At 39.9% G+C, this 11,826-nt stretch overlaps 1 protein-coding gene across 1 annotated transcript; it reads right to left on the bottom strand.

Moving 5' to 3' along the window:
• Positions 1-5,815: 5,815 nt before the first annotated feature.
• On the bottom strand, positions 5,816-11,050 carry LOC119010555 (cytochrome P450 7A1-like). Its single transcript, XM_037082752.1, has 8 exons — positions 10,968-11,050; positions 9,704-9,944; positions 9,394-9,603; positions 8,999-9,193; positions 8,691-8,890; positions 7,666-7,796; positions 7,316-7,494; positions 5,816-7,196 (listed from the first exon to the last, which is right to left on the bottom strand). Exons 1-8 carry the CDS (start codon positions 11,048-11,050, stop codon positions 6,894-6,896), a joined length of 1,542 nt encoding a protein of 513 aa, XP_036938647.1. The 3' UTR covers positions 5,816-6,893.
• Between the last annotated feature and the right edge of the window lie 776 nt (positions 11,051-11,826).

The following is an 11,826-nucleotide window of genomic DNA, read 5'->3' as shown; positions in this document are numbered from 1 at the left end:
TTTAAAGCACCGCTTTTTGCATAGGGAAGGTAAGGCGATAGACTCTTTTGTTTGTTGTTTTGGCTTTCTCTCCCTCTGAATCAAAAATAAAAATGCTACCTTTAAATACAAATTCCTGGTGACACTGGTCTTCTTGAGAGTGGAAAGAATGGGGAGAAGCACCTCATGTTATGTAGATTCTGCTAGATCAGCGGCGTAATATTGGCTACTACAGTAAAATACTTGGCCTCCTTTATTTCCTTTAACAGGGTCTCTCCAACTCCTCTGCACAGCATGCATTCTGAGTTTTAGAAGGAAAAGTACTTAGCATTCTGGGGTGTTTTGCAGATGTTGCTTTAGGATGGAATCAAATTCTGCTATCCAGTGAAAAAGTGTCTAAAGTTCCCATTTTCATGTTCCCCTTCCCTTCCTGCCACGTTTTGCTGGCCAAGACACATGATAAAGTGTTCCATGATGGATAATTGACACTTTCCATTGGCCATGGCCTTTTCATAACATATTTTGCCAGTAATGGAACCAATGTAATTTTTTCCCCTTTGAACTACAGACAGGTGAACTCTGCCAGTTGAGGGGCTCTTTGATGCCCAACTGCCAAGCTATGATTTGTACTCCTTCTCTTCTCCTCTGCTCCTCTGCTCTTTTCTTCTTCACAGTTCCCTCTGATCAAGCTTTTTCTTTCTTTCTTTCTTTCTTTCTTTCTTTCTTTCTTTCTTTCTTTCTGTCTGTCTGTCTGTCTGTCTGTCTGTCTGTCTGTCTGTCTGTCTGTCTTTCTCTCTTTCTTTCTTTCTTTCTTTCTTTCTTTCTTTCTTTCTTTCTTTCTTTCTTTCTTTCTTTCTTTCTTTTTGTAATATCTAGCGTATTCTGAAGGAAGCTTCCTGGCATTATTTTGTCACAGTTGTCTTATATAATTTTCTGTGGGAGGAAGAATCAAAGTGGATGATTCACTTTTCTTGAATATAGTTTCTTACATGAAGTAAGAGTTCTGAATTAATGCATTCAAGTTAATATATAGCAATGATAGCAAGACAAGATATTATGACTAATTACACATTTTCAAATAGTACTTAAAGTTGTAGTCTGTAACTACTTTTTGTTATATTTGCAAAAATACAACTAATCAGAGCCAAGGGGAGTGTCTGAGAAGTGTTAATCACTCTCATGCATACCCTGCTGGCAGCCCCCCTCCCTCACGCAGGGCATACTGGGCAGTGCCCCTCCCCCGTGCAGGTGCACGTGCGATACTTCTGGGAATCTCACAAAGGTTCACAAAGTCTCATTCACTAAGGAAGACCATGCCATTGTTTAGCATTAAGGTCATTTTGTTTGATTTGAAAGAGGCTTGATGAGGGTAGGAGAGGGGGTTTGAGTGCATTGCAAGAACGGACGGGGGGTTCGAGACAAAGCCGACCAATGCCGTCTGTGATTATATGGCAAAATCAAGATCCAAACATGGCAAACTGAACTGATATCTGCTGATAATCTTGTAGATTTACTTGCAAGGATATGACACAAGTTCCTCTGAAATATTATCCTGGAGATGTGATTGGACTATACCAAGCCTGTGAAGGCAAACTGTTTGATGTGGTTCTCTCTGGTGACTCAATTGTTGTTTGTTGAAGATGTGCATCTCTGTCACTTTTGCATTGCCATTTCTGGTCATCTATTAACCCACAGGCTAATACATGAGTACAACCTCTGCAAGCTTATGTATCAAAATAACCTGGATCTTAAGTAATGCTTAACATTGAGTCAGAGAGAGAGAGGGGGGGGGGGGGAGAGAGAGAGAGAGAGAGAGAGAGAGAGAGAGAGACAGAGCGCTAAACTGACTCAAACTGAAATTTTGTGCCATATTTAGACATAGTTTACTGGATATGATAACAGCCTTTGGTATTTTCATGTGATGATGGTGCTTGAAGGATCCTACTGCTTGAACCACATGCATTGTGACTCAGTCAGAATGCAGTCTATGGGTCGAAGCTATTCTCAGTATTTGTCATGTGTTTGTTGTGAGCAATGCAGTTTTTGTTCAGCATGATTGTTTGTATTATGCACTGTGTGTTGTGTAGAAGGACCACTGTTTTCTTAATATGTGGAATGTGAAGCAGCAGGTTCTGTTCTGCCAGTCTGAGAGCATTGACAATGAATAAAAAATATGTATACAAGCTTTAATTGTTCTTGTTTCACAAGACTCAAATTTGTGCAAGTGGTGTCACTCTTAAATCAAGGAAAACAATCCTGTTCCCTTGCTGGGGGAAACCATTGTTACCATTAATATATATATATATATATATATATATATATATATATATATATATATATATATATATATATATATATATATATATATATATTTATATATTTCTCAGAATAAAGAAATTCCTTTTCTGCAGTGTAGAACCTTTTGGAACCTTTGGTAGAGGACATAGAACCTTAGAGTTCTATATAGAACATAGTAACATTCATAGTAAGCAAAGTAATGAAGACCTTGAGTTTTCAGATGGATCTTCTGTGCTTGATGTGTTTTTCCTTTTCCTGTGTGTTTCAGGTGCAGCAGAGGCTGGGCGTGTCTTTCGGGTTAGGGGTGGGAGGTTGACACACACACCTGCAGCACCTCTCCTCATCAATCCTCATTAAATACCTTGTCTACTCTTGATTCGCTGCAGGGTGTTTCTGACGCAACACTGTCGTAGTTAACCTAGCTGTTGTTTTTGGCTTTTGATCAAGATGTAACTGCTTCACCTCGTTCCTCCCCAGCGTTGGCGTCTGGTAACACCGTATCACCACCACTCAGCTCGCCACTAAGCTTCTCTGCATTCTCTGGAGTCTCCTGACCTCTGGTGACCTCAACTCATGGAGTCCTCTTCATCCTGCTTTGATGAGCTATCCCTGAACTGCACTTCTCTCACTGATTGTAAAATAAATCCCCTTAAAATCTTCTCCAGTCTGGTTGTCAGCATTTGGATCCATCTATAAACATTCATATTCATTAATTCATAAACATACTGACTATAGCAATTTATATGATTGTATGTTGTTATTTTGTTTGTCCTTTTTTTTTTGTAACGATGCTGCTCCTCATGCCTTTTAAATTGCCCCTTGGGGACAAATAAAGTGTTTTGAATTTGAATTCAATCCGCCACACATCAAGTTGTTTTAGTTTTCATCAACCACCACTGTCAAATGGAATCCAAAATGTCACACCTTCACCAGCCCTCCTCATACCCTTTTATATATTCTAGGTCAGGATACAGTTCAAATACCCTGGATGAAGTTTAATTGTGGGGATAAAATGGCTACAGAAGAGCTTTTGTTGAGTGTATGGGATCAGTTTTTACTGGATTTGACCAAATCTGTCAACCACTGAGGCTCAGGGTCATCTGTGGAGGGTTTTCAAGTTCATCCACATATTTGTAAAAAAACCTGTTTGCTCTTCTACACTGTCTAAACAGAGATGATGGGGAAGTAGGGGTTATTTGTAAGTACTTGTTCGTCTTTTGTCACGCACACACACACACACACACACACACACACACACACACACACACACACACACACACACACACACACACACACACTTTGTTAGGTAACATTAGGTCAACAAGGTTATATTAAAATGCCTTACTGACCAGGACTTCCTCCTTTACAATGACACTTGGACCTTAATGACACCATAACATACTGTGAGTTCATTTGTGTTGTCTTGTATTTTTCAAGATCAGACTCTCTCACATGTACTATACTATGTGTCAGTCAGGCGTGGAGAAGATGATTACACAAAAAACACACTTCCAAGCCTTATTGCTTTATATAGTATTTGCAGTATACATATAGACAGATATCGTGCGATAATAACACTTGCACACATCTATTTAAAAAGAAAAGTCAGTGTCTTGCTGACTCATGCACTCATGGTTTCACCTGCAGTAACCTCTCATCAAGTTACTTAAGGTCATGGCCCCTATGTTATCAGTTTTATGCGTGTAATGCTTTCAAGGCCTTTGTTTTCTGTCAGCAGCACAAAGGTCTAACTCTAGAATTAAACATGCATTGGCAGAATATCTTCTGCGTCAAATGGTGAACCTCATAATATTGAACTGTGGTTAATCAAAAAGCTATAAGCCACTGATATCTTGAACATCCGACACAGGTGAGCAAAGATTTCTGCTTTCCAGAAGTTGTCAGAACAACAAGGTGCTCGAGGTCATCATAAATGACAACTGAGTTGTGTCAGAATCAGGAGTGTTCTGCAGTCTTTCGAACACGACTGTAGCCAGTTGCGCAATACAGCAGCATCAAAGACCCTTCCTTACTTTGATATAGTGATATGGTGCTCCAGTGTGTGATATTAAATAGCATTCTGCAAACACAAAACGCATGATGTGTAACAGCATGAGTGTAGAGTGTGCCGTTTTATGGGAAGCACTTCCTAAACAGTGGCAAAAGTAATCAGTGCCCGTCCCTTGTTGAGCTCAAACACTGTTTGGAGTTTAGTATGCACACAGATCTTCTGTTATCCTCAATTAATTGACATGATTGTTGGTCTTCTTTAAGTTTGCTGCTAACTGATGCTAACTTCTTTTTAAATCCCCCCCACATGGTGGCTGTCTTACAGGCCAATGAGGGGGTACTAACAATGCTTGGAGAAATGACACAAGTTGTCAGATACTGGCAAGGTAAGAAATATTCAGGTTTATAGCAATTATTCAGAAAGCAAAACACATACAGGGCCAGGTGGAAAGAGAAAAGATGACCCAAACCCAAGTAAGCAGTGTACTTGTTGGGATCTGTTTTGAAGCATGGATAAATAGGAGAACAGAATAATGTCAGACTTTTGAATTGTATTGGGTTCCCTTCAGGTAAGAAACATACCGTGATCAGAACTGAGGGGACCGACTTTCCAGTCTGCATATGAGAAGTGAGTCTTCACAATGTGACTGTGAAATGACAACATTGGAGACTGTGGAGACCATTCATAGCCTACATGTGCCTATGCAGCTGGCCTTGACTTGACAATTGTGTGCTTGTTGGCAGCAACACAAATCACGTGTCTCTTATTCATTGATTTAGTTTGGTGCAATACTCTGCATCTTGGCCAGACACACAAACAGTCCACTGTGAAGCCAACTGTTTGTGTCGGGACCGCAGGCTTACAGGGTTATTAAAGGTTACTTGCATTGACCTCAGTTCAGCTCAAGATTCAAGGTTCAAGGTCATTTGTCATTATACAACACAGGGTTGCATGATAAAATGAAAGTGTGAAGAACTCCTTCATGCCACACCAAGGGAACATGCAGTAGATCAGATATTTAGATATTCATTTTTATATTACAAGTTTGACACTGTTAAACACTGTACATCCATTTTGACTGATTATGAACACCAAGCATGAACTATGAAAACACCTCTCCTCATCCAGCTGTAGTCCTGCACTCTGTTGGTTTGGATCAAGTTCTGCCTGTCGAGAGCAACAGCTTTATCTGGGATGTTATGGTGGAGACAGGTCTCTGTAAAGATATGGCCGCAACAGTCTCTGATTTCCCTGTTGTCTGAGCAGCCTTCGTGCCATTTGTCCCTGTCCTATTCCCATGAACAGACATGAGCCAGAAGCAGTCTTAAAGCAGTCCCAAAATTGATAAGCATGACTCTTTACCTGACTCTCAACAGGTGCTCCTAATGGAGAGAGAGAGAGAGAGAGAGAGAGAGAGAGAGAGAGAGAGAGAGAATGTGCGCTGAAGATCTTGGAAGGGAAGGTTCATCTGTTGTATTTGCACTAAGTTTAACAGATAGAGACATCAGAACACAGTCCAGGCAGGTGTACAAATGTATTGATTTATTACCCATTTGCACAGTATGTACATGTCAACATATATACAGTACGTGGATTGCACTGTCCAACCATGAAAAGACTTAGCTTGTCAATGGAAAAAATAAAAAAGCTGTGTATGTTTACAGTGGTATCCTGTCCCCAATTTCAGTTTCACCACTTTTAAACTGGTAATATGGAAGGTGAATGCCTCTAAATATTAATGTGGAGTTGGGGGAGTTCCATTGAAAACAGTAACACCTTTAAGTGTATATCCTCAATGCAGTCAAAGTATGGCTTCATTCTGATGTCCGTGTCCAGTCCTTTGTTTCTTTCATGTACCTGAATTATCTAACAATACTGACAGGGTAGATATACACAATCAAACCAGCAATCAGGCATGTCCTAAGTGACAGCAGTGTTGGAGCATGAGACAGCCTAAACGAACAATGTCCAAGGTTGATGAAAACTGTATCTTCAGCTACAAGGTTAAGTCGGAAAGAGATTCTGATAACAATTGTGCATTTATTACTCAGCAATTTCACCCAGGAGAAAAAAATGAGCTATTGTGAAATGACACCCAGATTTTTCAACATTCTGTGTGACAAATATAAAAAGAACTTGATTCGCTGCAGAAACAGGAACCTCCAGAGGCTCTCAAGCTTAAAGGGGCAAACCAGTGTTATCCCATGTTCAGTCAATTCACTACAAGTCATGTATACTTGACATTACAAAAGAATTAGTCTTGGAACATTACATTTTAAGATGGATATCTTGTTTGTCCAAGGTTTGATATTAGGCATTTTGTACTTTTAACTTCATTTTGAAATAACAATGATCTTTTAAAGACTACCAATGAGGACACTGGGGACATGTGTATTGTGCTTTTTTGACATTTTTGAGGGCAGTTTACATTAGTCCTGGCAGTAAAGAGAAGGCTTGTAGGCAGATATATGCCTATATTAATGCAGATTAAATGTTTTAGCAGCAAATTAAAGCAAGACATAAAATTCGGTCTATTTACACATATAACAAAGCAGCTCCAAAATATACACTATGTACAGTAGTTCACTCTGCTTGACAACAAAGCCTAGTAGTCCGATTTTAACTTGTATCTGAAGTCCACATCGTAGGTAGGCTGGAGGATTCCCAGACCAGCACGGGACTGGTCGAGAGGTGGAACTTTAATAGCAGGGTCCAATAGTTCCATGTCAAAGTAGGACAGCACCAGGGTAAGGAACTGCTTTATCTCATACACAGCAAAAAATCTGCCAGGGCATTTGGTGACCCCTGAGCCGAAAGGCATATAGAAGTAACGCAGTCGCTGGCCATTGCGGTAGAAAGTGGTTTTCTCCTGACCCTTGTCATCAAGGAAACGGTCGAACTTGTATTCCTGTAGTGTGTAGAAGATAGAGGGGGAGAGGAACAGGAGTTTTCAGTAGTTTCAAGTTATAGCGATTGCTTAAGAAAGACTGTTATAATTATTTTGCAGTTGTTATACAGTGGTCTTACATAGGGATCTTCATAGATTTCTTGATCATAGTGCAACATGGGTGGATATAGGGCAATGACATCATCTTTTCTTATACGGTACACTTCTTGGTTGTCAAGGTGTAGCAAGAAGTCCTCTTTGGCAACACGCACATTCATGGAAGCACTGGAAAGACGCATGGCTTCTTTTATGATGCTATCTATAGGACGAAAGAAAGACATAAAGGAAGACAATAGGTTTATAACATCTATTCACTGCATTCAAAAGGAACAAAACATGGCTAAATAATGTATTTAGAACACAGTGGTTTATTGTATACTGTGTATGCAATACCAGTCTTACAATGATAACTCCTCCCCAGTAGTCTTACCTAGAACAGGCATGTTGTCCAGCTGCTCCCTGGTGAAGCTCAGTGTGGGGTTGTTGGGGTCAACCGTCAGACCTGCGTCCTCCAGTACTTTCTGCACCTCCTCACGAGCTGCTTTCATAGCATCTGGACTCCTGAGAATGACACAGCCTGTTAATAATGTTACTGTCACTGATAAGATAAAATCTTAATGGGTTTTCATGAGGATTTTGGTCAATTTGTCCTAATATATGTCGCTACACATGATTAATGTTTTTTTCCCGAGCTCTTGTCACGGTGGTGCAAGTCTGAGGGAGGTGAATGCTTAGCTAGTTAGCTAAGTACTTAAGCTAAACAGCCTGTTAAACATACAGTATGCATTTTCTGCTCCTCTGAAACGGCAATGTTTTGTGGGGAGGAGCCACTGTTCAGTCCTTGTGTGTTGTTGCTAACTGACGTTCGCACTCTGCTAATGTAGAAAAGTTTGAGGTGGATAAACACTGCATGAGTAAGGCAAAGGAACACAAATGGTCCTGCAGTCAAACTCGCTCTGCTGGTGGTTCATGCAACGATATAATCATTGCCGGTGGAAATCTGGCAGCCAGTTAGACTGGTCTGGCTGTTTGTGAAGAGGTGTGTTTTTGTGATAATAATTAGTCATACCTGACACTTTGCTGACAACAGCAAGACAGCTCATTTTATTTTTGGTTGCATGGTTTAGAGATGTCAGAGACTACAATTACACCTCCTTTGTATTTGCATCACTCATCACTGTATTTTCACAATTATCCTTGTAATTGTTAAGGTTTTCTAAAAGGAGCAAATTGTGTTTTTCAGTGAACTTAATTGAGTATCTCAAAGCAACAGCTTGCAAGAAGCTTTGATTTGCCTTAGAATACATAGAAAATTCATTCTGCTAAAATAGTGAAGAGCTTGTAAATCTTTCTGCAGCTGACACACTTTGACTGGCATCAGACTCTTGATCTGACTCCATGACCAAACACACTTTTTTACAGACACAGTAAAGAAAAATAGAACTAACAGCATACCTGATCATATACAAGAGACTCCAGAAGGTAGCAGGTAGGGTGTTAGCCTGTGAAGCCCAGAGCAGAGCGACATGGGTCCTGGCCTTGCTCAGGTCATTGAAGGTAGATAAGGAATCATTCAGGATCATCCTCATAGCGATTAGATCTGAAACGTTCTTCCTCTTGGACAAGTTTTCAGGATTCATGGTTTTTGCAAGGTTCTAGACATTTGTAGACAATAAGTACAAAAAGACATTCAGATACACACATTTCTCTTATGTTTATTTGATCATTGCTTCCACTGAGACTTGTAGGAAAAGCACACTCACCTCGCGGGCACTGTAGCCACTCTTGAAGACATGGATGGGCAGGCCAGCCACCAATGCTGGGAAGATCTTGTCAAATTCTTTAAAGTTTTCCAAAGCATTTAGCACCAAGGCTTTCTGAGCCTCCTGCCGGGCCTGACACTTATCTTCACCTAGGTCTTTACCAAACAGTGTCAGGTAGCCAGACTCAAACATCACCTGGAGTACAGCAGGACAGATGGAAACCCATTAGGAACAAATACGTTGTTTTTGTTATCAAATGTGGGGCATAGAGAATATGGAAATGCAAATTTATTTTTTTATCAAGTTTTATTTAAATTTTTTGGATGCAAGTCTTATATGGATTGTTACTACAATCTATTGCAGAGCCTTAGGCCTGATAGTGAACTACTTATTACCTTGTAACAGAAAGCAAAGATGCCATCCACCTCCCAGTCGTCCTTGCTGGGGCTAAGTGTATCCGATCTCAGCATGACATCCTGGAGGTGGCCCATCATTGTCTCTATCAGGGAGGGCAGGGCCTCACCCTGCAGCGTCTTCAGAAATGTTTGGTGGAGGTTCTCTGTGGTGTGGCCATGGCGAGGGTCGAAGCTGTCATGGCCAAAAGCCTGGTGAGGAATGAAAGAAGATCTTACACTCACAGACAAAGAAAAAAAATCCCGACAGATTAAGGTTTAAAAATTAAAACATGAAATCACAAAAACTGACCTTGACTGATGTAGCAAAGTGAAACTTTCTCCAATCAAGGTGTCTCCCCTGTCTGATGACTGAATGGTAAGAGAAGGGGTCACACAGGAAGTGGATGTACTGGCCTGCGATCTTGCAGGTGAAAATATGGCCGTATTTGTTTTGGCGGCTACGGAGGAACTGGAGAGGGTTGGCCCCAAACTGCAGAGCACAGCCCAGGTATGGGATGAAGCCATTCTCAACTGCAGGTTCACCAGGTCGCCTACAGCCATTGACAAGAAATAGACAGACAATATTCAGTACTGAGCCAAAACAAGCAAAAACTACCACCAGAAACACTGATGCATGGTTGAAGATTTTCTGTATTGGGTTGTTGTTTGCTTGGATTTAAACTCTGATGCCTGATGCCCAACCCTTTTAATTAGTTAATGCTTATTTTACTGCTTGCTATCACAATATTCATCAAGATTGATCCAATTTATAACCAGCACATGGAACCTTTTTTGTTTTGTCTCTGTCCAACCAAAGCTTCTTCAAATCTCAAAAATAGCAGTTTTTCATGAACTCTTGTTTGAAGCTTCATAGATTGCATTTTGGGAAGAATTCTCTCTCTCTCCCTATCTTTTTTTTTTTTTTTTTTTTTTTTTTTTTTAATTTTTGAAGTTTTTAGAGTTATTACTGGCCATGAAAGCGTTGGCTGATAATGATTTTCCCTTGTAAGTCTGTGTGTGTGTGTGTGTGTGTGTGTGTGTGTGTGTGTGTGTGTGTGCGTGTGTGTGTGTGTGCGTGTGTGTGTGTGTGTGTGTGTGTGTGTGTGTGTGTGTGTGTGTGTGTGAGAGAGAGCATGCTATGGGAAAATGTGGTCCTGAGACACCTACACCCAGTCTTTTAAAGTCTCGCCCATCTTCATAATCAGCTCCATCTTTATCCTGAATATGTGTGGCAAGTGAATACACAACATCTCAGTGCTGAACTTTAAACAGGGTTACTTGGTTGCAGCCAAGCACTGAGAGCACACTGTTCACTGCACACTGAATCAGCTGCATACCAAATAACTGTGATCATCTTTACAAAAGCTTTTGTCTTGTCAACAGGCACACTTGTGTCATTCACAATAGTTTGGTTACATCAGTGGCCATTTGAATCATGAACATAGTTTTCCCGGAAAAAGCTATATTCATGCTGATCTATGCGTCACTCAGATCATTCTAGATCAGGACATTCCTATCACAGTACTTTAGTAAAATGTAACAGCTTACAGCAAAAAAAAACAAAAAAACCTTACCTGCGTCGTATTCCCACAGCAAGCCATAAAAGGCAGCAGAATCCCACCACTACAGCCCAGATCAGAGCGATGCTTATAATCATGGTGATGAAGAGAGGATGTTTTCTATGAGTTTTCCAAAGCAGAGACAATGAATGCAAAGTGACACTGCCTGTCACTGCAGATTAAGGAAGCAACCTGTGACTATCTTTCAGTAAGCAGTGGTGGTTCAACCCAGAGTGATGACAGGCAGTGTGCGGCAGGTTTTTATGCCTGCTTTAACCCTTAGGGTGGACCCAAGGGCGGATTCACAGGAATGGTATGATGTCATTACTGGAGCCAGCGTCAGCACAAACAAGTTTTATTCTGTATTTGTGGTGCAACTAAATGAGCATTATTATACCATCTGCAATAATTTTCTTTGACATTACACTACATGTAGTTTTGGATGAAGGATGTTCAAAACCTGCAAATTGTATTGCTAGATCAGATCTGTTGTTAAAATTATGAACTTCACATCACACAAATTCATCTGTTTATATTTGCAAAAACATGCCCCCAGATTTCATTTTCAGACCATTTCAATTTTGTGAATTTGTTTTAGAATAATGGTAATCATCATTTATATATATATATATATATATATATATATATATATATATATATATATATATATATATATATATATATATATATATATATATATATATAAGGCAAACGAGTAAGGCAACTAACCCTAACCCTACCCTAACCCCCCTAACCCTAACCCTTAATGATGATTACCATTATTATACCAGTACTATACTACTACTATATATATATATATATATATATATATATATATATATATATATATATATATATATATATATATAAATCA

This window comes from Acanthopagrus latus, chromosome 21 (assembly GCF_904848185.1).
Source record: "Acanthopagrus latus isolate v.2019 chromosome 21, fAcaLat1.1, whole genome shotgun sequence".
Taxonomy (NCBI): Eukaryota; Metazoa; Chordata; class Actinopteri; order Spariformes; family Sparidae; genus Acanthopagrus; species Acanthopagrus latus.
This window is presented reverse-complemented; position numbering and strand designations above follow the sequence as displayed.